Consider the following 26,911-nt stretch of genomic DNA (forward strand, 5'->3'; position numbering starts at 1 on the left):
TCTGCCTCGCTCCTTCCCGCCCGCCCTGGTTGTTTCATTTGCTGATCTGTATTTCCTCCCACTCTTCAGCTGGGCCAAATTTGGCTCTGTCTGGCGGAGGTGAGGGCATCAGGAGTGTCATGGCTAGCATGGAAGGGGGAGAGGAGCACTGCTGCGGTTCGCGGGGGTGGGGTACCCTCGGGGCTGGCCAGGTAATGGCTCCCACCCTCCCAGTCCCTCCCAGGCCCCCCTCCAAGCCCATTTTTGGGATCCTGACTGACTTTGGCAGTTGGTTGCCAATGCAAGAGGGTTTCCATGGCAATGTACCGGTGCTGCTCGCTCCTTCCTCAGCACTCTGCCTTCCCTTCCCTCCCTCTCCCTCTCCTCGCCCCCCTCCCCAGCCCTCCTGTTTCTCAAGCCTGTTGCCATGGAAAAGTAATAATCCACAAAGAATTTCAGATCCCCCCAATGTTTTGGGGTTTTTTTTTTGGTGTTAAAAGTTTGCTTTTCAGTTTAATGTGTGGGTAGGGGAGGCTCCATCTGCCTCTTCAAAACCTTGTCCCTGGGCAAGAGGGAAGTCTCTGTCTTGGACTTGTAGGTCCTCCTGGAGGGAGGGTGGTGGGAAGCTGCAGAGGGGAGCTCCAGCTGATGGGCACCCTGGCAGGGTTATGGCTTTGAGGAGTGCTTACGTGACGCTGGAGATTATGACCGGTTTCTTGAAAGGACTGTGTCATTTGGAGTCTGGAGTCTGAATCAATGACGTTTAAGCGCCCAAGACATGTTGGAGAAAAAGGAGGAGTGAGAGATTTCTGAAAGGTGTCTCCTCTGGAGGCTGCTTTTTCTGAAGTGATCATAGTGACTGCTGCCAACAGAAAAGGGTGCAGACAACTCATACGCTGCCACAATATGTGCACAGCAAGAGCTGCGGAAATGATACAGCCGAAGGTACTGAATGAGACCAGAACTAGAGCCCACATTATCCCACCTGGTCCTCATGCTAATTCCTGAGCTCTCAGGGTATGTCCACACTCTATCAGGACTTGTGTGTGAGGTTTGTGCATTACGTTTTAGTTTGTTAGCTTAAGCACCAATTAAAGGTGAAATCAGTTAAGTTTCTGCTCCAATTAAATAAGCTCGCCTGGATATCTCTGCAAAGCACTGGGGTACTCTGATAGCTTTGCTGCTCTGGGTAGCAGAGCTGGTTGAACTGGAGGGAGCTGTGGTATGGTAATAGATGTGGGAATTGACTCTCTGCTGCACTCTCCATGGAAATGTTCTGGTCTTACTCCCAGCACGCTTGCTGTTTCCATCTGCACTGTGTTCAGGCTTCCCGCAGTGGGCACTGTGGCCAGGGATCCTCAGATGCATGTTGGAAAACCTTATTCACAGTATTTCTAGGTCCAAGGAGTCCTGGAAGTCTCCTGAGCAAAGAAATATTCTTGGGAGATTTCCCACTCTGACTGTTCAGGAGGGAGAAGGGAAAGGATTCAGATAATATATCCCAAATTTGGACCTTGTACTTATTTCAGACCTCCTGAGAGTCTTTTATTGGATGCGATGTTAGCATTACGCCTGAGGCTTCTTTAAACTGACCTTTTCCCAGAGAAGAAGCAGAGGAGTAATTCAAGATCAAATGCAGCTCCAGAGTAAAATGGTACATTTACTTCACTGGAGATGCAGCAACACGGGCTGAAGTTGACTCTTTCTCTCTCTTTTCTTGTTCAGGAAACATTGAGGATGCACGTTTTGTTTCTTTTCTATGTAGACAACTACATTCAGGCGGCCTGCTGCAGACACCTAACCTACGCATTGTGGTTACCTCTCCCCATTGTCTGTGTGTACCAGGCATCTGAGTCACTTGCTGCTCGCCTGGCCTCGGATGCTGTAATAATCACAGAGTCTAAATTGGGCATGTGGAGTAGGTGATGGAGTATAACCTGGAGTCTTTTCAGGCTGTTGGAAAAATTATCGATTTACAAAACCATAAAGTCACAGTGCTGGGTCATTGTAGCTCCTCTTCTTTTGCATGAATTCCTGGAAGGTGGTGTATTTTCAGCTGCCACAGAGTGTAGTCTGTCCCGCAGAAAGCAAAAAGCCTGATCTGTCAGTAATGCTCTACCTCTTTCCTTGTCGATATACCTTTACTCTGTTCTAGACAAACATAATTTCTTCAGTCCCATGCCCTGGGTTGTTTGTCTCCTGTCTTCAACTCCTTTTCCGACACTGCAGAGGAAGAAGCTTGAGTGGTCACAGTGCCATGTTGGGCATCTGTCAGGTGTACCCCATCTGTATGTTTCACAGAGGCTCCTGAACATCCAGCAGCAGAGAAAAAAATCTTCAGTCACTACCAATATGGGCTAGGAGTTGAACTGTTGACCACAAGGCAAATATTTCCTTTCTTTTTGCACCTTTCAGGCCCCAGGGATGGATCCCAAAAGGTTTTCCAGAGCACTGTGTGAGAATGTAGGAGTGCACTGACGGTATCAGCAGACACAGTTGCCCTCCTTGTGCTTAGCAAGACCTTGTGTAGCCCCAGACATCACTCTCTCTTTTATCAAAAGGAAGAGAGAGAGGGCATGTAACTTTATTTAACAGAGCCTGGACTAGAAACTACATCACAAAACACTCTACAAAGTTAATAATACAAGGCTCAAGTCGGATGTGATATAAATGATGTAAATGTGTGAACTCTGAGTAGGACTTTGGCAGTGTTCCCAGCCGTGTTCAAAATGTACCCATGATATTTCTATCTCCCATATTGGGAACCCACTAGAGACAGGCAGAAAAGACTTAGGTTGAGTTTATTATCCATATTTATCATTCATTTCAGAATAGCATCTTCCTCCCACACTGATCCATCCTCACTGCACTACATATGCACCCAACTCAAAGCAGGAGGCTTCACAGTCTGACTTTTGGGGCAAGAGTTGAGAATGGTGAGATATGCTTGAAGCATTCAGTGTGTGTTGGGAAAGCCAAAATAGATGGTGCAAGGGAATATGGACCCTGTAGCTATGCAGGTAGAAGTAATGAAAGGGGTTTGCAAGCTGTCAAGTCATGGGACTTTGGGGCAGAAAGGAGGCACACCTGAGTGCAGGAACCCAGGTGAAAGACTGGAAGGAGATTCTTGGTATTTATCTCCCTTGTATATTTTCCCAGTGTTTGAAAAAGGGATGTCGTCAGTGGAAGAAGAGCACAGAAGAGTTATGGCTGTGACTGGGGTGGGGATAAGGAAAGGCTGGGGGCTGAGGATTTGCAGAGTAAATTTTGAGTTGGGACCTGGGGTCCAGGGAGCAATTGGATGGGGACATCTTGGCTTTCAGAGCCTTGTTGGCCCACAGTGGGAGCACAGAAAGTGCCAGTGGTCATGCAGTTGGGCTGGCAACGATGAAGGCGGCGGTGCCCCAGGAATGGCTGCGTTGGAAGTGCTGATGAAGGTGATGGCTGGCAATAGAGAGACAACGGGAAGAGCATCAGAGATGGAAGTTTGGGTGGAGAAGCAGTGGCACAGGGAAGGGTGCTGGTGGTGAGGAGGATACTGATTGCAGCAAGTGTGTTTGGAGTGCTAACTGCAAGTGAAGACAAGGGTGGCTAATTACAGACATGATTGTGAAGAGGAAGAGGAGGCAGGCTCGAGGAGGAGTGGTGAGGTCTGCGATTATGGCACTTTGCAATGAAGAAGCTGCTGCTTAGTGTGGGGCTATGAGGGGTTCAGCTCTGGTATTAACTGAAGCTGTGTTCTCTGCATGTGCCAGCTCATGGCTTGCTTGCTGCTCTTTCTATCTCACTCTTCACTTTCATTGCTACTGCAGCATTTTCCCTGTTTGCATGTAGTGTGGAGAGAAATGCGTTAATGGTTTCATGTAGAAAAAAAAAAATTAAAAAAAAAATCCTAAATTAGACACTACCCCACTGGTGATGCATCCTGTGACCCTTGTCAGACAAATGCTAACTGGGAGGTCTTCTCGGGAAGAACGAGGTTTTCCTAATGCTGCAAGGGAAAAAATCACAAAGAAGTTTAAAGGGGAGGGGGACAAAAAAAAAAAGCACCCTAATTGTTCTGTGACCTTCCTCAGCCCAAGGAAGGGTTAATGCTTTAAATGCAATGTAATTTCAGCGGCACTAAAGAACACGTTTCCATGGAAACATCAACCCACGGAGGGAGAGAAAGAGGGAGAAAGGAGAGGGAGCAGCAGAGGAGAGAGTGTGGCTCCTCTGGCGAAGGAGAAGCAGCCTCCAGACCCCCACACAGTTACCGATGGGAGTGATTGTTTGTTTGTTTGTTTTAATCAATCCCCCCGTGGAGGTGCAATAGGGAAGGGAAGAAAGTGATATGGTGCCATCTTGGCTGAATCACTACAGACCCAGGAAAATCCAGTCACACTTTTTGGACCGCGTCTCCTGGTGGGCAATGGCTCTGCTCCTGTGAGCACTGTGAATTCGCTGCCCTTGCAAATGTGTGAATGCTTTCAACACTTGATAAATGTTGAATAATCCCAAAATCACTTGTGGGTTCTTGGTGCGTTGAAAACAGTTAAGTTAGTCTGCTGTTTCAGAGAATGTAACAACGGGATTTATTTCAATCTCTCCAGGTAGTTGAGCCTTGTCTGGCTTCTAGCAGCAGTGAGAGAGACTTTTCTGGCAGATTTGAGTGGTTTTCTGCAAGCAGGAAAGTCCTGAAAGCTCTAGAGGAAAATTGGTGTGCTCACTTACTTGCTGGTATTGAGTCCCGGGACAGAAACTGGAATGAGCTCTGGCTAAATACTGAGATGTCCTGATGGTTGACTCCCAGCACACCAGCCACCTTCAGAAGACCACAGGGGCTGTTGACATGCTCATCTACTCAGCCAGTTGTTTTAAGCTGTGGTCCACAGCCGTGTGGGTCCATGGGAGATTTCTAAGGGATGTGCAAAAATGATTAAGAAAAGTAAGGCTGTTGTCGGTGGGATTAAATTCACCATATGGGGACAGTAGTTCAACTGGAATATTTTTTAAGTCTGCAAATTGATAGAGCTTGAAAAACATCATCCTGGGTGAAAAATCACTGTGCAAAGCCTTATTTGACTTCTGTTCTGTGACTGCTTGTCCTATCAATGTTTGTATGACTGTGCCCTAAGACAGATAAACAGATTTGAAGGGCATCGCTTAACCTTTCAGTATTTGCCTGTTCCTAGTGGTATAGCTTCCATCAGTGACCTGTTAGGTGGATGCCAAGACATAATTATGACCCATTGACAGCTGTTCTGACAAATGTAATTTTCTGTGCTTTTACTGCCCCATGTAAGTAGACTTTTAGTCCTTTCAAATGGGAGAAATACCTTGAAGACTAGTTTTACTTTGGAGAATAGTGATATGTTATCTGTTCCTAATGAATAAGGAAGGATGGAAAGATGTAGAAATAAAAAAATAATACTTTAAAAAAGTAATTGGCAGGAATTTATTAGCTCAGTAAAGCTTTGCAGCTTGATCCAATTTTGGACTGAACATTCTGGTTTTATTTTATCCAGTCACTGTAACAATTTTTACCTTAATTCTATTACTTAAAGGTTTGGTGAGTCAATTCAGAAGTATATTTGTTTTTATCAAAGCTTTTTGGATAAAAAAAAGCTTTCTGAGAATAGACTGATTTCCTATGAGATTTATAGATATTTCCAGCTTTAACCAGAGTATGCTCTTAAAACACTTTTCCTTGTTTCTGTTTTATCTCCAGTGAGGCCAGAAGGTGTAGAGGTATATTCTCAAGCTAGTTAGGACTGTATCAATTTCCCAGCAAAAAATACAGTTTTGGAAGAAAATTTGTGAATCAAATATTTTGGGTTTAAAATGGAATATTTTGACATGGAAATCCTATTTGCTGTCTCTTGCGATTAGGAGCATGGGAATTTTATATTCCTGTTTCTCCTTCTTGAAACCTGGAGGGACTAAATCTCCAGTGATATCCCTTCCACTGTTGAGGTGATGCTGGTCCTTGTGTAGGACTCTTTCAGGGTGGCACATTACAGATGTATTTTAACTAGGGCTTTTGTCCTTAAAAGAAAGGGCAGAAGGTGTCATGCAACAGACCAGACTGTATGGGAGCATGACCATGCCAGAAGCTTCATTTTCTGTCCAATGCCATTACAGTTTTCAGATCTTACGGTTCTCTTTCTTTCTGACAAAATGTTGACCTTATAATGAGAAAATGTTGCCAAGTTCTTATCCCCCTTTCCCATTCAAAAAGTGGTTTTTATAGGTAATTTTTCCCAGCTCTGGCATTTGTGAAAATAGGTCAGTCAGGATGTGTGTGAGAAAAAATTGGCTTTGGTTGGGTTTTCAAGATATTGCTGTGACTGACATAGAAGATGGGGCAAAATGAAGATTTATCCTGCCCTTTTTTCCATAAACAGGTCACCTCATCCTAATTTATACCTATGTTTCCTACAAGTGACCTAGCTCTCACAGTCTGGCCTTGGTACTGTGAGCAGCACCCTGGCAAAGGGAGTGTAAGATGCCTCTAGACCTGAATGGCAGCACCTCTTTCCCCCTTTCTATCAAAGGCAATGACTGTATAGGACCAAAAGCAAATGGGAAATCAGGTCCTAGCTGGTATTAGGTACATGGAAGCAAAAGCTATTGTGGAAACTGTGAAGGTCACTGAGCAACCTTTCATCTAGGTGTCATTACTGTCATTTCTGCCCCAGGTTGGAGCTGACCCCACGTTCCCCATCAGGGGGTAATTCGGTGACCCTGTGCAATGAGTCCCTGCTCTGTCCGTTTTCTCACAGACATCTGTCCGTGCTGAAAAACCCTGTGCTGCGGTGCTTGAATTTCCTTTTACGTTTTCAGGAGGGAGGCTGGGGACTGCATAGGCTGTGGAAAGTGAGCTTCACTTCTCGTTCTCAGGAATGGTCCCGTCTCATTAGGATCAAGCAGTGCATGTAGGAAAGGGGGTCTGCCATTGCTTTGGCTCCCTACATACTCTAAGGATAGATATATCCTCAATTCCCAGGAACTGTCAGCTCAGAGTCTTTCTGAAATGACAAATTCATGGTAGATAAATAGAAGAAATGGGAAATAAAGTGGAAGTATCATTTTTTTATGATTAAGAGAGGGAGTGATGGAAAAGATTCATCTTTCCACTGTAGATAGGAGTTGTCACTTGGAAGTCTCAGTGCACATATACATTGTTTTCAAAACAACTTTGCTAAATATGTTGGAGAAACAGCAAGGACAGGTCAGGAACAAACACCAAGAAAATTCATCTTCCTATAGGTGAGGGGCCAGAATCTCAGCAGATGAAACAATAATACTCCGTAGACGTCAGCTGAATATCACTGATTTATTCCAGCCCAGTATCTGCCCTCTTGTCTTTTCAAAAGGTGTGGACAGCAGGGAGAAGCCAAATTAATCTCTTATATCTCTGTTATCTTGTAGCCTGAGGAATATTTCCTAATCTAGATGCTCTCCTAACCTCTTTCCTTAATGAAAACAATCTTGAGCTCTGGACATTTCTCTAAGCCTTCTAGTCAGGTTGGTTTCCAGTAGTATAAAATGGCTGTAGCCTGGACAGATTTTCTGGTGCAGGATGCCTGTAAAATTTGGAATTTAGTTGGTCTCTTTTCAACACTTGCTTGCTTTCTTGCAGTGCATCTCCCCAGATTCAGTACTAACACTGACAGTAAGAGAGAAAGGAGCAAATGAAGATGAGTGAGATACTGTTCCTTTAAGATTTAATCTTCATAGTCAATGGTTGCTTCTATTTTTTTCCTATCTTGTTTTGGTTTTGTTCTTCATGATAGCAGAAATAACAGAGTCCATGCCCCTTGTTATGTAAAATCAGCTGCACTTGTGCCCCTTCCATGGAATCCTTTTACTGTAAATCGTACCTGACACCACACAGATGTTACACAGACACAGGCAGATGTGCCTGCTCTTCACATCTCCACAAGCCACCGGCACTGCAGCAGCAGGAGGCTGGGGCAGTGCAGGGCAGCGAGCGATGGGAGAACCTCTGAAAGGCTCAGCCAGGGTCAATACCAGGCATGGGGAAGTTCGGTCAAAGGCCCAAGTGGAGCCCATTCTCACCTTTTTGGGGGTGAGCAATTGGGTTTGATATCCCATGGAGACTGCCTTATCTCGAGAGACCTCAAGCACTCACAGCTGGGTCTGGTGGTTGTGCATGTATTGGCTGTCCTCTGAGGCAGAGGCAGCCATGGAAATGTCGAGCAATGGTATGGAGAAAAAATATCTGTATTATTTTAAGCTTCCCCTGGGTTTGGAGAATGGAGGTTTAAATCAGAAGTCAAAGGGATCTGTTGCAGTTTTCTCGTTGAAAAAAAACATCTATACTATTTCAGTCTCTCAGATGAGAGCAGAAGCTATTAACAGCATAGTTAGCGCTGGTTAAACCTTTATTTGTCAATCACTTGCCACTTGAAGGTCAGAATTCCCATTTGTAGATAAATACACTGGTCCTAAACTCACTTGTCCCTGTCTTTTGAGTCCACCCACCTTTCTGTCTGTCTATCCTCATTCAGGAGCAGGTGTGCGGGGCAGGCAGGACCTGCTGCGTGGCAGGACTGATGCACTCTGCCATGGCCGTTTGCATCAGCCCAGGCTGGGCAGGTCTTGCTGGGGCTGGGTAAGGGAGCACAGTTTGGAGCTGTGACCACTTGTGCTGAGGTGCAGTAACACACTCATCTTTGCTATTACCTGGGCATGAAGTGGGTCTGCACAGGCAGCTATGCCTGTCCCTGGTACCTCTGGCTGGTGGGTTTTTAATGCTGTCTCTAGGGGAAAGGAAAAGGCTATTTCACCATGCAGATTCTGCGGTGTAAAGGCCTTCACCTCACTGCTGTTATGCTGCTGAACCAGCCTCAGTACTTCATGCTACAGTGAGTTTCCAAAGAGTCTGATGGTAGTCTGTATCCCCATCCCCTTATCCTGCATCAAACTCTACCTGCCTTTTACTTTGCAAATCCTCTCCAGCTGAGGTATCCCATAGCCTTTCCTTCCCCACCCTCCACCTACACCCTGTTTTTCCCTTTTGTGCTGGACTGCTGAGATGACTCCTTGATACTGATAGTGGAGAGGCTGTTTTATTTATATGGCCTGTCTTATTCAGGGAAGCGGGCTATGTTAGGATAATCGTGCCATTTCAGACAGACTGCTTGTCTCATTGGAGCGTAACAAGCACTGACAGGGCACAGGGGAATGTGTGTGTGTGTGTGTGTGCGCGCGCGCGTGCAGTGAGGCAGAAAGTGCGATGGACTGAACCGGGGCATTGTCCAAATTTGCCCACCCAGTCAGCAGCTTCAGGAGGAGCTGATTCCCAGCAAGGCACTGGAGACAGAAGTAGGAGTGGTTAGTGCTGATTTCAAATGCATCTCCTTCAGAGCTGTCCCTGGGGCAGAGAAAAATTTGGTTGACACCCTCCCTGTCTCCCCACAAGTCCCCTCTGCCTGCCACATTTGCCTCTCCGGGCTTTCCCCATCACTACCTGAAACCATTTAAAATGTCATCATCTCTCTGCTGGTCCTAAATTGGCCATCTGATGTGGTTTTAATGCTCTATTTCCTATGCCAACCAGCCTTGGAAACACTCCCCGTTAGCTTGCAGGGCTGTCAGCCTCACATCTACAGCGGGTGATGTTACCTTTGGTCAGAGCACAGGATGGGGAGTCAGGTCCCCCAAATCTGACTTGCTTTGTGCCCAAGGACATGTCACTTCCTTCTTTGTTCCTGCCTGCTCATCCGTACCACGAGGCTCACAATGTCAGCCTGTTTCTACAGTGTCGTGCGTGTTTTGCTCCCATCCAGCTGAGTTTGGGCATTGTGGCCACTGCATCTCAAGGGAAGGACTTGACCCTTCTGTGCTTACACTGAGCAGCTCCAGAAACACCCACATAAGTGAAATTCTTTGCTGAATGGTATTTCTAGCAAATTAAACTAAATTGCCTGTGTCTGCCCTCCCACACCCCCTTTCTATTTCTCTCTCCATCTTGGAGTCCAAAACATCCAGGGAATCATGGATTAAGCCCTTTACAGGCACAGTTTCATCTTGGGTTACATCACCTTCATGCACAGCCTGTTGCCCTCATGTTGTGCCCCTCTTGCAGCTGCTGGCTCAGTGCAGACATGCCAGGGAGTCTCCCAGCCCCCTGGTTGCCTCTTAGAGGACTGGAGTGTCTGTAGGCTGTAGAGAGGAAACAAATCCCCCTGGCCAGAGCAGGCAGAAGTAGTGCTGGAGTACCAGGGCAGTGCTGCTGCAGAAGGGGATGACTCTTGCTGCAGTAGTGATGGAGGGCAGAGCCACTCGAGTGTGCCTGCCTTGCGGCATGCTGCTGACTTGCCCTGCCAGGGAGTCCTTCAAGCCCTGATGCTTTGTCAGGCAGGTGTCCCCTTGCCCAGCGCACCCGAGCAAGCCCCACAGTGCCTGGGGTGCTGCTCTCGCCCTGCATCCCCATGAAGGTGGTGGGATCCAGCAAGCCGCAGGAGTGCAGCGAAATCTGGGGGAGAGCTGCTGCTTCTGCACTCCTCCTGCAAACTTCGGTAAACGTGTTGCTAATGGGTTCGAGAGAAAACCCTCTGAAGAGTTATTGTGCCAAATTTGGAGACTAATTTCAGTCATTAAGGTGCGAAGCGAGGGATTTTAGTGCCGCTTTAAGTGTAAATCTCAAGGCGGCTCCAAGGATAGGAGTCGCTGATGATCCCTCCTTGATTATTATTAGTGGTTCTAATCTTTCCAGTGGAAATTGAACAGAAATGACACCCTCTTGTGTCATATCTGTTGCTGATTTCTGTGAACTCTTCTTGTCAGGCTGTGCAAGGGAGATTCCCATAGCGGCATCATTCTGAGGTGGGAGGGGAAAGAAGGCTGAGAACCGTTTAATATTGCTGTTTGTTTAATTAGATATTGGCGCTGCTTTCTAAATACTGACATATAAAGCTGCAACTCCCATCATGCTAATAGCATCCTCATCTTCTTGGAGCCTTGCTTTGTCATTACTCTGGTGGCCGGTGCAGAGAAGTCATGAAATGGGTATAGCTGTAATCTTTGTTCACTGGAAGGTCTTTCCCATCACCAGAACCTTACATAGGTCTGGTAGGCTGCACATACCTGGTGATGGTTTGTGCCTGGCATTCCACAGTACCAGCACAATGCAAATGGCTGGGAAAGAAATGCCAGAAAAAGAGCGTGTGTGGTCCTGACATGGGATCTTCTACACCATTGCAAGCAATTGTGTGGCTAAGATTTTCCACACAGCTGATGTTTTGGGGTTCTCTCAGTGTTTGGGTGCTGAATGGGTCTGGCTTTTGGAAAATAACCAATACCCTTTGAAACTCGTCCTGCTGCAAATGTTTCACACTGGGCTCCCTTATGGCTGTGTTTCCTATGCTGTGCATGTCCCCTGAAGGTCACAACCTTCGAGCAAGTATGGAATTTCCTTTAGAAGTAAACATAATTGCTGATTGCACTTGGTAATGGGGAATTAGCGGATCAGTTTGGTTGATTAATGGAGTTAGAACAAAAAGGTTTGTGAAAAGGAAGAAGCTAAAATCATGATGTGCTTTTTTATTTGTTTGAAGAAGTTTCCCTGTTACTAATGCTTTCATTAAATTAGCAAGGAGTTCTCTGTGGCAGATAGTGGGAAAGTGCGAGCCCACTGAAAGAACACTTTTTTTTTTTCTCTTTTTTTCTTGAAATTGGTTCAAATCGAGTTCAGAAGGGACAAACTGAAGCCGAATATCAGGAAATGTTTCCTGGTGTCACAGTGTAATAAAGCAGAAGAACCTCTCATGTCTGTAATGGGAATGTTGCTTGTGTAATTTATAGGAGAACTGGGCAAAGCACGGGAGGGCAGAGTCCTGGGGCTAGCCCTGCCGGCAGCTTGGTCACCTCTGCCTCTCACGGTGACGTGATGCTACTGGTGCCAGAACAGGTGTATTAAGGCAAAATCTACTTCATGCAACAGGATTGTGAATTGAAGTGAAATATATGAACAGGGGAAACTGTCAGAGTGCCACGGAGATGTCATATAAGCCACTGAACTGTGAAATGTGTATTTGCCTCCTCCTCTTCCCCACAGTGTCATTCTGGGTGGCATGACAGTTAAGAAAACAATAGACCTGATTCTCATTTACAGCAACACCACTTAAACATGCTTTCATGATGCAGCAAGGCCTTGAAACGAGTGTAGCTGTAATCTCGGTCCACTTAAAGGTCTTCCCCACTGCCGGAGCTGAGTGAAGAGGCCTTAGGATAAATAAGATTGAAGCCCGGACTGTTTAATAGTCCATTTGTACAGCTGACATGAGATGCCCCAAAGGGGGGGTGCCTTGCGCAGAAGTGACAGGGCCTTTCCAGACAAAGAGAATCGTTAATATTGGCTGCAGGGATATTGAGGGCTGATCACCCTTTAGTTTGATCTTGCTGGGTATAAGGCATGACTCTGTTCCTAGGGAAAAGGACTTTCACTGGACTATCTTAACATCCACTGTCCCTATTCCTAAGCTCCTTCAGAGGATTGCTTTGGGCCCTGCGAGGCATGCTGGCTCTGATAGGGATGGATCTTCTTGCAGGTGTGCTGCTCCTTCCTCTGCTCTCTACAGCTTTCCTTATCACTGCCTTGATGTTTGGGCTGGGGGAAGGCTGACTCCACTGCTTCACCTGTAGGCCATCGCTGTCCTCAGACGACATGTGAAATCTCCTTTGTAAAGTGAGCAAAGTGTAGGCTGCGGAGCTTGTTTACACATATAATTGCTATGGATCCCTCTGCTCTTTGGGGTAAGGGGAAGTCAAGGACCATGGGCACATGTGTGTGCATGTGACTCTTAGTCGTACTTTCAGGAATTCATTAAGAGCCAACATGGGACATCGCTTCCCTATCCCAGTCACAAAATGGGGGCAATTCCCTTGCCTTGCCTGATTGTCCCAGTTCCTGGAGTAATTGTCCTGCTTCTCCCACCCCTTTCCTCTTAGGTTTTCCTTTGCTGTCCCCAGCTTCATAACACTTTGCACTGTGCTCCTACTCTCCTGGCGTAAGCTACAGGACAGGGGGCAGGCTCTTGTTTCAGGTTCGGTTCCCAAGCGTTAACATTCTCCTCGCTCTTTTTTCTCTCCTGCAGGTACCTGATCAATGTCACCTTTGAAGGCAGGAATTTGTCGTTCAGTGAGGACGGATACCAGATGCATCCCAAGCTGGTGATCATCCTTCTGACCAAGGAGAGGAAGTGGGAGAGGGTAGGACATGTTTGGTAATTCTCAAGCTGTATCAGGGAGTAAGAGGACGGAGGAAGGCTCCAGGCGAATAATTCCCCCCCACCTTTCTGTGTTTCTTATCGTGGGCTGGCAATCTCCTCCTTGCATCCTGGACCACTGGTATCTCCAATACCCAGCTTCTGTCTTCTCCATGCAGGATGCCATTACATTCTTCCATTAGCATGCATAAAAAATTCATCAGCTTCCCTTGTGTAACAACTGAACATAAGTTTTCCTGCCTTTCAGAGAAAAGACCTCCTCTGTGCCATGGGTTTCAATGGCAGAGACAGAAAATAATATTTCTCTGCATGGCTTGGAGGCAGTGAAGTTCTGTATGCTAAATGACTGTGATTGAGCTACAGCCACACTTAGTAAATATATGCCAGTGTTAACTGTGTTTGATATATCTGGCCACTGTCATTTGCAATGGGATGGTGCATTAAGTAGGATGTGTACGTGAGATCATATCAACTTGTTCAAAGATCCAAATTTGCATATTTCTGAATAATTTGCATGTAACCCAAAGCACTGTTTTAAAAATGGTGTGGATTTCTGTGTTAGTGCAAAGCTTTGGTTCATTTCACCTCCCACATAAATGTCAGTGGTCCAGGCTCAGAACAAGCACTCCCAAGAGGTTTGAATTAAAGTAGAGGGGGTATTTTGAGGCCTAAGAAAATAAGATATAAAAAAGTGATGGGGGTGAGAAGTCAGAGCGAAAGCAAGAATTCAGCAGAGCGCTCAATAGATAGGAAGTGGACCTCGATCTGGATATGATCATGTGTATGGCTTAGAAAAATGCCCCTTTGCCCCACCAGGCAGAGAAAGCCTTCTCTCCTTGGCTGCTTGTTGCCTACGTGGACTTGCAAGTGACCTGCATGGGCAAAGCCAGGAAGAAATTCATGGGGAAATGAAAATGAAATAGAGGGCTGTCAGGAGAAGTGCATTCAGAAGAGGGCTGGAAGAACAACTTTTGAAGGAGGCAGAAGAGCCATCGCATTAGTGCCTGGCAGACACTAAAGTCTCTCAGTAGTTGCCGAAGTTTGGGAGGAGGGTGAAAGGCTCCAGCTTGTGCCTGGTTTCCAGGAAGACCTGTCTACCTCATGGTCTCAGCACTGTACAAACCAGATGAGAGTGTATGGTCTGGGAGAGTCAGCAGAGGTCTCAGTGGGATAGGAGCATAAGGAAATGTATGGCATGGCATCAGCACATGTGGACAACCCTTGGATGTGCTTGGAGGCAGGCTGGCTGCTCAGGGGGTGAGCAGGCAAGGCTCGGGCTGCAGAGACCTCACATCAAGCTCTGCCCATCACACAGCTTTGCTGAAGTCCACCAGGCAAAGTCCGGGAGGATTTGTTTCTAGCTGGCACCAAATTTGTTCTCACACAAGAAAACGCAATTGTCAGAGCAGGAAAATGAGGCAGTAGCAGCATGAATCCTGCTAGGGATTATTAGCAGGGCTAGCTGCGGGGAATCTGTTGCTGGAATGCTTTGCAGGCTCTGGGGAGGTGCAGCTAAATGCAGTCCTCTTTTTATCCTGCTTCTCACATGCATTACCCTGTTACACCCTCAGTGATGGCTCGGGGGCTTCCGTTAGTGGTAAGAGGGGTTGTTCAGTCTCCGAGAGTGTATCCATGGTCTCTCAGATGAACCAGACAATTAGTGGAAGGGATGCTGGTAAGCTGGGGCATTGGGGTTAGACCCGGGACCTGCCTGAGCCTTGCTGTTTGTGGGGACTACTTGGCATCCATTAAACCAGAACAGTTCTTCATTTCATAGGAGCTGGGGCTGGATTGAAATGAGACTATGATGAACCATGGTATTAGTGGTATGAAAAGTCCCTAGTGCTTCCTGAACACAAATGTTTTACCTTGAAGTGGGTGTCTCACTCAGTGGGTAGATCAGGTTATTATAATAAAACTCTGGGCTGTTTGAATTTTACACTATCAGGTTCTTCCTGAAAAACGCAGAAGTCATCTCCAACATGCTCTGGTCACAAACAAATACCTTTCATACCTGGAACCTCATACTCTTTTTCTTAATTTTCCCCATTCAGCAGAAATGCAAACATTAAAACATAAGGGTGAAACAGAGCTCTCTGTGGCAAACATCATTTTGTTCCGTGTTTGCAGACAGTCAGGCAAAGCAGAGTGCTGGCCCTTAACAGCAGCTCCCAGGCAATGCCACAATACAAGCCATAAATTATTCATATATTATTAGCACACAATCCCAATACCTTTGTAAGTGCATTGCTTTGCAGTGTAAAATCATCCAAAGTCTCATTAATTTTTGCTGGATTAGCAAGGTGCTTTGTCCTGGCAACTTCTAGGCAACATATAGAAGAAACTGCGCAAAGTACAGGAGAGTTTCCAAGTCAAACACTCAGGCAGTAGGAGATGAGAGATGAAAGGCTGCATGGGAAACACTGATTCAGTCCACTTGTGTGTGTTCACTACAGCTCAGTCTTTAATTACATCGCTGCACACTTTTATCCATAATCAGATGCTGTGCCTGGAAGGAACATCAAGAGGTCATTTAGTCACTCCCTGTGCCCAAGGGAGGGATCAGCTAGAGTGAAATTATTCCTGACAGATGTTTGTCTCACCTGTTCTGAGAGTCCTTCAATGCTAGAAACTCCATGAAATCCTGAGGCAATCTCTTCCATGGTTTCTTTCTCTTTACCCTGGAAAGTTTTTCTAATGTCTAACCTAGATTTCCCTGACTGCAGTTTAAGCCCATTACTACTTGGCATCTCCCTAGTGGTCATAGAGAATTGTTTATTCTCTTCCTCTTTTTATCTTCCCTATATATGTTTGAAGGCTTCTATCATGTTGTCTCCCAGTCATCTCTGCTGTAGATTAAACAAGAATTTGCTCAGTCTCTCCTGGTAGGGCATGTTTTCTAGTCTTCTGATCATTTTTATTAGTCTCCTCTGGATTTAGTGACACAGTTTGCTGCTCTGTACAGCTTGGTGCAGTTGATTCTTGAAAGATGGCAAATAGATTGTGTGGAGTACGTCTCATGGGGTGTATATTATATAAAGAAATGTTTTAAAACAGGTGCGAAGCCTTCCATTTTCTGAGCAGCAAAGGTGCAGACAGTGACTGAACTGTTTCAGGATTTCAGGTCTGTGCATTTTTTTGAGATTTTGATTTTTCATCCCAATTTGGGAAGAAATATCTTCAAAATCTCACCAGTTATTTCAGAACAGGAATTCATTTTCCAGAAGATCTACAGCTGTTTCCAGACTCTGATGATGATAAATCTCCTCCTGCGTCCTTCAGACAGACTGAAGCCTTATAGGGCTGACAATCATGAAAGAACATGTAGAGCAACCATTTTCTGGAAAGGCGCAGTAACCTGAGCTCTTCTGCTCTTGTAGCCATGAGTAACGATTCCTCTTGTGATAAGAAAATGTGCTGCATTTCATTCACTTCTCTGTTTTCTGCTCCTTAGGGGCAGAATGCTGTATGCCTTCCCTCACTACTTTTTAATTAGCTAGTTAGTAGAGCTCTTTGCTTCACTGGTCGGACAGCCTGGGTGTGTTTTGGGTGCCTAGATGCCCCTGTTGTATTTATTTATGTTGGGCAGGTATGCAGGTGGAGGTGATGAAGGAGGTCCACCCTTATGCCCCATGACGGGCCCTGCCTCAATGCAGCAATGAGCTGGGACCAGAGGTCTCATAAGGTGAGCCAGAGGCTCGGTTCTGCACTAGGTTTTGTGTCTGTGGGTTGTGATGTTCTGTGTGGGAAGACTGTTTTCACCAGCTTTTTTCTTTACTTTACTGGTTGCCTTTCTCCTCTGCTTTCCTATAATCCCCCATATGATGAGGACTTATTTCTGGGTTCATGATCCCTTTGTGAGAGCTAGCAAGTGCCACTGTCCAGATCTTGCTCACATTCACCTTCTCTCCTGAGGCAGGGCACAGCAGTCCTGTCCCATTAGCTCCCAGCTCCTCCTGTTTGCTGCCTCACTTTCCCCCAGAAAACCTGGGGATGACACAAATTTTACTGTCTCTGAGGCCCTCTTTGGGATTCTTTGTCTACTTTAAATTCTAGTGAGTTTTGCATCACTTCTATCACTAGGTTGTTCTCAGCCTCTCCCTTTTGCTGATGCTTCTCTGCCTCTTCCCCTAGGTGTTATCACTGGGGATTCAGAGCACCTTTTGATGCGGCTCACAACTGCAACCTCCTGGCCCACCCCACAGAGCCCTTTGATTTGTAGTCTCCCTGGGGCATCTCTTTACCACACATGCTCCAGTAACTCCTGCTCCTGGCTGGACGAGCAAAGCCCCAGGTGATGGGTTTGGTCAGGGTGGCACTACAAGCCGTTTTAGAGGAGGACAGACAGGAAACTTACGCCGAGAGATTCATTCTCCCTGCTGCATGTGCTAACCCTCTGCCCCTATCAACCCTCACCCCCTTCAGCAGATAAACTGTTTGCCTGCTGCTGCTCTTGTAATTACCAGTGATTGACTTTTGAACTCTTGAAAATCAATTAGCAGCATCTGTTCTTCTTCCTCTAGCCATTGGTGTGGCCATGATTATGAATTCATGGACAGGCTGCTCTTAGCCTGTTCCCCTACACCATTGCACACATTAGTGCTCCTTTGGATTGGGGCCATTTGCTGTGACATGCTGTCAGCTGCCTCAGTGACTGTAGGCTTCCAATACTTCCTAATGCTGCAGTAGTGTGAAAAACAGTCCCACTACTTGCTGCTGTATGGGCTTTCCAGAGATGCATTCAGCCTGGATCGTAGTCCACATAAGGTGAGTTCGCGAACTTGTGTGACCCAGTGTCCCTGCTTGGGACAGGGCAGTGTTATGCCCATCCGTGCCTGGGAAAGGTTCCCTCAGGATGTGGGAGGGAGCTACAGAAAGGAAAGAAGGATTTAGAAAAGAAAAATGGAAAAATAAGGTTTGTTTTATCTAAAAAAAGAGGAAGGGGAACAAGATAAGTCTTTGGACATCTAAATCATTGTTGAAAACAAGGACATTATGGTTAGTTGCTTTTCATGTCCACAGTAAGCAGAAAGAAGATGACATCTTACTAAATTTTCAAGCAGAAAGATTTCAGTTAGATCTGTAGGGAGCTGTCTAATTGTTAGCATGATGAGACATGGTGAGGTTCATTTGCTGGTGAGGCTCATTTGCTGGAGGACACATAGAAAAATATCCAGCAGTGCAGGGTCTAAATCTGTCTTGCCTTGCCTCAGAGCTGGTGGATGAAGTAAGTGATCTCTTGTGGTTCTCTGCCAGCCTACATTTGTGTGATTAGATGAACAAGATGAACCTGAAGAGTGTCTCACAAGAGACCACTTATTTGATAGGAAAGAAAAACTGGGTTATGGACAAACTGATCAGCAAAAACTTCAAGCCTGGTCCAATGAGGACATCATTTCTGCAAGCTTCTACCATGTACCTTTTGTATGAACAGGCAGTTGGTACATGAAGGCTATCGTGGATGGCTGCAAACAAAAGCCCTTTTGGAGGTACTTGTCACCTCCTGCAGTCTGCAGCTTTGGAGGGCTGATGAACATGACAGAGACCCTGAAGAGGCTGTAGCTTTCGATGATGACGCAGCCTTCAGGCCTGATCTTAAGCCTTTCTGTGCATTAAAAGAAATATTCACTGTCACTTTGTGTGCTTCAATGTCCCAGTGGCAGATATAACAGGGGAGGGGCGAAGAGGACTGAAAATCTGATCAGTATTCTTGGGTTTTAGTAAAGGTCTGTGTGGTACTGGCCATTCCATGAAGCACCAATATGAATCATGTACCTGTTACATTACCTAGCAGAAGGAAGGATTTAGACTTTTTAATTTGATTTTCTGAAGAAGGCTCTTTAAAAATAAGAGAGGAACAAGAATGTAGGGTTGTGAAGTGAAAACTGCAGCTGTACAAATCCAAGCATCTTCTCCGAAGGCCCTCCCCTGCCTTTGGAAAGATGACTAGATCATTTGAGACAGTTTCCTCCTTGTGTTGTCTGGTGCCCACCTGAGCAAGCCTTTCTGATCACTTACACATGCATGCACAGGTATGCTTGCCTCCCTGGGGTAGAACTTAATGCCTCTGGTCAGGTTCTGCTGTGTGTGTGGAGTTTTGGCACCTTGACAGCATGTCTGGGGACTTCAGAGAGGAAATGTTTTTTTATCCCACCGACTCCTTTTATGGTGAGAAAAGATTGGATTGTTTTTGCCAATCAGTCTTGTTTTGCTAATTTCCCTGTGTACATGGGGATTTATGACTCATTGTCCCTGAGGAGAAATGGCATAGGAGTTTGTTTAAACCTACTCAGAGTTAGTGACTGATTCTGTTCCCATAGAACCAGTTTTCAGAAGGATATAGCTTTACTTAGGGCAGATGAACTGTTCTGGATTTAAGCACATATGGCTGAAATTAGAATGGGAGTCTGTAAATGCATTTCCCCCCTTATTTGTAAAGTGTTCTTTCTGGACATTTCTCTAAGAGACTGTAATTTCCTAAATCCCTTGCTTCTCATTAGACAGCAGACTTGCATCAAAGAATACATATTTTATGGATACCCCACTCCCAAGTGAGTGTCCCATAGATATACCTCATCTAGGTCACATCTGATGGCTCTGTTGATGACTCTGATTCAATCAGACAACCAGATGGCTTTATTTGTGCACCTATGCTGCACCCACTGTCAGGATTTGGCCTGGCTTCTCACAATTGTCCAGGATGTAACTGTACATATTTGTGGCTAGTTATGGCTGTGTTAATCTTACACTGACTCCTAAGGAGAAGGGCAGATGCAAGTGCCACACAAAGCTTTCCTTATCAGGTGATAAATGGAACAATCTTTCTGAAAAAGCCTCCTATGTAAATCTTGTGGACATGCTGATCAAATGGTATCTTTGCTGACTGATCATATCAGACCATTAGATTAGATTACTGCATCCTGCAATAATGAGCTAGTCCATCTCTTTGACCAAAGAGGACACTAGCTGGGTGTCTCCTCCTAACCACCATATATTATGTCAGTATAAGCTGTTTGCTCTCTTTGCCTCTTGCTGAAGCGGTTCCTGACTTTGTTTGCTTGAATTTTGGAGTCTATTTGTATGATTCATGAGCCTGCAGAAAAATATTCTGGCTCTTCTCCACCAGGCCCTACTCCCTGGATACTGGAGGGAATTCTTACATTGAAACAATGACAGCTTCTTGGAGAGACCTTGTCCTCTAATGCAAATCAAATATTGGAAAATCTGGAGATCTTTATTAAGCCCAGGCTGTAGTCAGAATGCCTCCTACCATTTCCATGCTGGTATAGCTGATGAGGGTGGTAGTAGCCATCTGACCTTTACTGGGGCTGTCAACCTAACTCCTTGGACAGGGCAACCCTGAGGACTGTGCCCAGTGTACTAATGTGGTAATGCCATCCAGTCATGGGAGAAGACTGCTCTTGCCTTGGTTGCATTCTGGATGAGGGCTCTAGTCTGGGGCTTTCTTCCAGCTGGCTTGCCCATGCCACACAGTGAAGGAGGTCACCGTTCCCCCTTGCTGCAGGTACATGCAGTCGCCTCTTGCGTGTCATCACTGCTGTCCCCAGCAACCAGTTATGGACTTGGGACTCTGCTGTGCAGGGAGCTGTGTGAACGCTAACCAGAAAGGTGGCTCCTACCCCAAAGTGGTTACACTTTAATTAGAAGACAAAAGGCAGCAGATGGGTACAGATGGACCAACGGGGGAGTACAAGGGAACAATCAGACAACATTAGTCAGCATGGTAGGCAGCAGGCTTTACACACCAACTGCCTAACTCTTGTGAAGGCTTTGATAGGCAGCAGAGAATTATAACTGGTTTTGTGCAGGCTTATGGGGGCCTCATCGAGAGTGTGAAGGGCAGATGGGAAAAAGCAGTAAAGGTGCTTTTGCATGCTTGGAGAGCTGCAGCTGAGAAGGTGCAACAACTCAAAAATACCCAGTGCTGCTGGAAAATTTCCAGTCGTCTTAACATCCAAAGGGATAATCCTAACTTTACAGAGAACCAAAAAAAACCCATGATAAGGCTACGTCTTGCAATGCAGCACCACCTCTCAGTGCAGGGCTGGTGCGCTAGTGCCAGAGCCACATTGCTTCTGGTCGAAAACCCTCCTGCTTGCCACCGGCTTGGAGGTTTCTGTGGCATGTCAGATGCTGCTGTGTATCTGCGTCCCTTTCATCGTGAGGATTTCATTGATTGTGGGAATGTGTTATCCCCACATGTTGACAATAAACATCCATATCTTAATTCAGGTGATAGCTGAGCTGCTGCAGGAAGACAAGCTTTCAAGCATGGGTACGGTAATTAAATATTCCTATCACAACACAGTATCAAGGATCCATCCTATTATCCCTGATCAGTTTACAACATCCTCAAAAAAACAGGAAGGGGGGTTTGATTTGGTTAGAATTGAAAGAAACAAACATAGGTGTTGTTTTGTATTTTTTGGTGAATGAAAACAAATTAATATTTCTTTTTGAGTTCACACAAAATGTTTTTCTGTCCTGAAAAAAAAAAAAAAATCAGGGCATTTAAATGTAGTAAAAATGTTTTGTAACATAGACCAGCTGTGATAGAAAAATGTCATGTGAAAATGAAATTTTCTAAAGCTTTCATTTTGTGCATTGCCATTTTTAAGCAAAGTGTGTCATTGTGAAAAGTGTAAGTGATATATGCTGACATTCTAAGAATCCCTTCCCTTGCCCTCTCTTCAGGCCAAAATTCTTCTCTAATTTCAATCTGAGCACAAGAGTGCCTTTTCCCCCAAACTCCATTTACGAGTGAACTGACTGTTCATCAGCCCAACAGTAATTGCTCCACCTGTACTCCACTCAGGAGTGACATGGGCAGGTTGTGTTTCCTACAACACTGGACAGATACACAGCACAGCAAACTTCCCCTGCTTTGTCCCCAGTCACATGCTGGAAATCGCATCAGGGAGTCTGTAGCAGCCAGAAACCACACAGGTTGCCCAAGTGCCATTGGAAGAGGCAGTTTATTTCCCATGGGTTTTGGTGGCCAGACTATGCCACAAAAAGACAGCTGAGGAAAGCATGGGAATTTTGGCAGCTTAAAGATTTGAAATTCGTGAAGAGATGAGGGCAGAGAAGAAGCAGCCAACCAAACTGAGCCTGGAGAAAGTGCTAGCATAGCTTCTGCTGAAGGAGGCTCACAGTGAGTGAATGTGCCCCTGGTGCCTGAGGGTGTGTTTTCATCTGTTTGGTTGCAATTGCTTGAGACTCCGTCTCACATCAACAATGTCTTTGCTTGGCCTGTGAATCCTATGCTTCTTCTATTTTTACATTTCCTGAATGTTATTAACTGGGGGCTCTCTTTTCCTTCCATGGGGCTTGAGAGAAGGGGGGTGCTGCTGTGCCCTCATCTGCATATTCATAGGACCTTACTTTTTTCTTTCTTTTGCCTTTTTCTTTTGGTTTTTGTTTTCTTTCTCTTCCTCCTCCTGTCCCCCATTTTATTTGCTAGGGTTTTGACAGTTTGCTTTCCTGGATTAGGAGTCTGGACACATTTGCTTCTGAATGCATTTGAAATAAATTTTTCTTAATATGAAATTGCTCAGACTTCTATTCAGTAAGGAATAGCTTGTTTATTGTGTCTTTGGCTTGGTTTCTCTCCTCTGGTGTTCGTTCTGGCCAGCATTTCTGTGCTCGGTTCTCACACGCTCCTTGCTTTGGGTTTGAATCCTGACTGTGTGTGGTTGACTTGGCTTGATGCTGACCTGCATCTTGGCAGTATTTTTTACTAGACAAGGACAGTCTTTTCCCCTGTGGTTTTCTCCGCACTGTTATGTGTTAACTTCTTTGCTGCTTTTCAAAGGTATCTCAGTGTTAAAACTGTGGCTATCACTGGAGCTATTGTGTGCTTGAGTTACTCTTGCTGCTTATGAACTCTGGCATGCGTTTAGTGTCATCGATTTGAGCATACAATATGTTCAGCGTTGTTTGTTTTCCCTCTGCCTGAACTGTGTTTTCCCCGAGTCTGTAATTTTTTCAGACTGCCTTTGGTAACGTTAGATCCCAGCATTCACTGTTTCATTGCCTTGTAGTGGTGTCTGAGTTTCTGTCACTATCCTTTGGCCGTTCTTCCTCGTGAAAGGCTCTGGCATTTACTGACCTGGGTTTATTTCTAAAATGTGCTGGGGGTTGTGCTGTCTTCTGCTGAGTCAGCAGTTTGCCAGGTTTATTTAATTTCCTTCTGCTGGGCTAGCTGCATTCGGCAATGTCTTCCACCATGCCAAGCCTGGAAGATTGTTTGACAGACTTTTTCTTGTTCCTGTTTAAGCTTTCGAATTGGTCTGCATTTTGTGTGACAGTTTCTGGTGCTTGTTTCCCTTAGGTTTATTTCCTCGGTTCCTGTACATGATAATGACTTACATTTCTATTGTTCCTTCCTTCGAGAAGGATCCTAAGCACTTTGCAAAATTAACATACAGGCAACATTTCACTATGAGTAACGTTCAGCCGCTTGTGTGGTGGAATGGGGTTAGGCTGTTTAATGATGCAAAACAGTGCTGCACAGCCACGTAGGGTAAGAAAGAAGAGTCTCAAACGGAAGGAGACGAGGAATATTTAATTGGACTCTGGCCAATTTTGTCCCCAAAGTCTGTTTTTGGGGAAAATGACACGGATCATTAAAGACCAGGAGTTACAAGGCCTGTGTCCTTCCCTTTCCAGATGACAACGCCTGAGCCTCAGATATATGGTGGGAAGAACAAGCGAGTCTGTGAAAAAACATAGTTCAGGATCAATGAAAATATTCATTAATTTTGGTCAGATATGGAGGATTTATTTTAGAAGTTTTATTGCTGTAAATGAAAAATGACATTTTGGTGTTTTCACGTAGACTCACAAAGCCTTTAGATACCATTCACAGAGGCAACGTGGAGGAGGAAATGGCAACATCTTCCCCCAGATCCCAGAGCCTCGTTAGCCAGACAGTGAGGACAGACTTCTAGGCAATGAGAAAACTGCATTCAAATCCCTTCTGCCTGACTCAGAACAGAGGTTTAAACTGCATTGTCCATCACTTCTCAGGAGAGAGGTCTAGCCCTTGGGACTTGGGATATTTTTTTATTTATGTTTTTCTTTTTTAATTGAAACCCCTTTGCCAGGGAGTACTTGAAGTGCCTTTGCAGATGTTTGTTTGGATCCAAATTTCCATTACTTTTATTAAACGGGTCTGATAAAGAACGTGATTTTTGTGTGTGTGTTGAATGGATGAGTTTCATTAGTGGAAAATTCAAAAAAGCAAGCAAACCTGGGTTTAGATTGAAGCAACACCTTTAATTTTTTTTCCTGTATTGTTCAGACCTTGCTTTGAAAAATCATTTTTTGCACAGCTTAATCAGAACACCATTTTGGTCAGTGTTGGAGCATGCAGGGCCGGCCCTTATGAGACTGGGGAAACTGTGCAGCAGGGCAGCTTGCCACCCACCACATGGTCCACACTGCAATGTTAATGCTAATAAGTGCTACAGATTCCTTTGTTCTCCCGGCAGATCCACCCTGGTATTATGTAATGCTGTGGTTTTTGAGAAGAAATAGTGTTTGCTGATAAATCCACTTATATTGGGTGCAGCACTGGACAGCAGAGGCGTGCTGCAAGTTTTCCAGTCTAAGCAGTGTCATACGACAGTCTCGCCATCCAAACTGGGGGATCTGGGAATAACAGAAAGAGTTCCTTCTTCTGCAGCCTGCTGCCTGAGGTCAGCTCCTGCATGCCAAGTTTAACTGTTTGCTCTGAGCATCATCTGGGTGTTTTAAGAATTCAGGATTGCTCAGGTCACTTCTTTCAGGCCAGTGCTTTACTTTTGTTCTGTTTTAGAAGTGGGAGCTATTTGCTTTCCTTCTTAGATGTGTGCTCATTTTCACTGAGGCCAGAGTTCTTTGTATCACTGCATTTAATTATGTTTGCTTTGTAAAGACTGCTGGGATTATGGCAGCATCTCATTTCTGTAGCTTTTCTGCCTCTGACAGGGACTACCTGTGGACTGCTGCTTTCATTGAGCTTCTCCTGTGTATAGATCAGCCTGTATTTGTAGTTTCCACCAGCTTCATGCCTTGTCCCTTTTCTTACAGATGGCTGCTATTTGAGGTCTTGGCTTTCAGGATGGCTGAGGAACAGACTTATAGAGAGCTGTGTGTGTCTGTATTTGAACAGTTGTTCTCATCTGTGCTCTGTCTCCTGTGTTTGGCCCCAGAATAAGTCCTGTGTGTGTATATATTTTCCTGCTCATTGCCTAGACACCTTGCTCCAGCCTGGGACTAATGGAGACACTGTCTTACAAATAAAGATTAAAAGAGTACAGTCTAGTGAAATCTGCGCTAAGGACTTTCTCCATTAAGAAGTCCCCTGTCTCAAATAAACACTCTGAAGTATTCCCAGGGTTTACTGTGCAATGTTACTTGAACTTTAGTTAAAACCCGCTTTCTCTGGGTAGCCTGTGTCTTACTGGACCCTTGCCTGGTTGCTGAGGATAGATTTTTCCCAAGTATATATTTTTGCCAGATAGGGAGTATGATAATTTTCTGCAAGTGTTTGAAAGGACTAATCAATAAGGAAAGGAAGGACTTCTTTAGGACAATCCAAGTGAGTGTAATTAAAGAGTAATGAGGAGGCAGGAGGAAGAGCAAAAGTGCATCTAGATTGAATATCAGGGATCAGTGGGTTCTTTTTAAAAGATGCAAAACAGTTGTCTGATGAACATGCTGCGAGCATGGTTACTGCAGCTGTTGACTATGGGATGGGAAAGACCAAATGGGTTGGGAGGTGGAGAGGAACAGACTGGAGAGACATCCACCAAATATTTAATTTTCATTGTTCCATATCTCTCTGTAGGGCGAGCAGCACAGCACCCCTGGGGGAAATCTTCCCTCTCCCAGATACGCTCTCTCCCCAGCTGCTCTGTCTGCCCTCCTGTGAGTGGGAGCATGGAAGAAATTTCCCTTGCCTTCTGCTTGAGGGGAGGGGGCCCAGTTTGTGCTGTGACAGGGGGAGAGGGCTGGGAAGCCCCCCACGCCCTGAGGAGCCTGGCAGGGCTCTGTGCTGCCCGCCCTGCGCCTGCGCGGGTGGAATTTTCCAGGAGCGTCCCTCTCCACCATCACCATCGCTTTGCAAACTCTAAGAAACGCAACTCATGAAAATGCATTCTTAGCACACAGCTGACATGGTCAACATCTGGTTTCCAAAGAGAGTGCTGTGAGAGATTTGAAATTGCTGCACTGTGGAAAAAATGACTTGAGGTAATTATAGATACCTAACAATACTATTTAATTTCTTCTGCTGTGTCTTTCCTACATAGTGTATCTGGTAATGCTTCAGAGAGCTGAATAATTCTGACAGAGGGCAGTGAGAGGGGTAGGTAAGGGAGAAAAATGTTCCCCGTGATCTCAGTTAGGATCTGAAATGAAGACAATGTGAGTGGAGGATTAGATGTTTCCAAGTCCTGCTCCAGAAAGGGGGACCTTTGCCTTTTTTGTGCATTGGCTATGGGGGGAGGAGGAGGATGTGAAGGATGATGAGGGAAGCTGAGGAAGACAGGACATCTGAGCGCAGACTCACAGGACGGGGGGAGCTTAGCACACAGCTTCACTGGCAGCTGGGATGCTGCTTGGCCCTACCTCTGCTGAGCAGGCTCAGAGCTTGAGACCACAGGAGAAAGGGAGGTGAAATTTAT

The 26,911-nt window shown here is 45.5% G+C and overlaps 1 protein-coding gene across 1 annotated transcript in view; it reads left to right on the forward strand.

Moving 5' to 3' along the window:
* GRIN2B (glutamate ionotropic receptor NMDA type subunit 2B) overlaps positions 1 to 26,911 on the forward strand; it is a gene marked incomplete at both ends in the record, with an annotated part of 167,589 nt that overhangs the window by 78,565 nt on the left and 62,113 nt on the right. Inside the window, one exon of the mRNA XM_082309712.1 lies at positions 13,086 to 13,200. Coding sequence (XP_082165838.1) covers positions 13,086 to 13,200 — 115 coding nt within the window. The remainder of the gene's footprint in view (positions 1 to 13,085; positions 13,201 to 26,911) is intronic.

The sequence above is a fragment of the Platalea leucorodia genome (assembly GCF_965183815.1).
Source record: "Platalea leucorodia genome assembly, chromosome: 4".
Lineage (NCBI taxonomy): Eukaryota > Metazoa > Chordata > Aves > Pelecaniformes > Threskiornithidae > Platalea > Platalea leucorodia.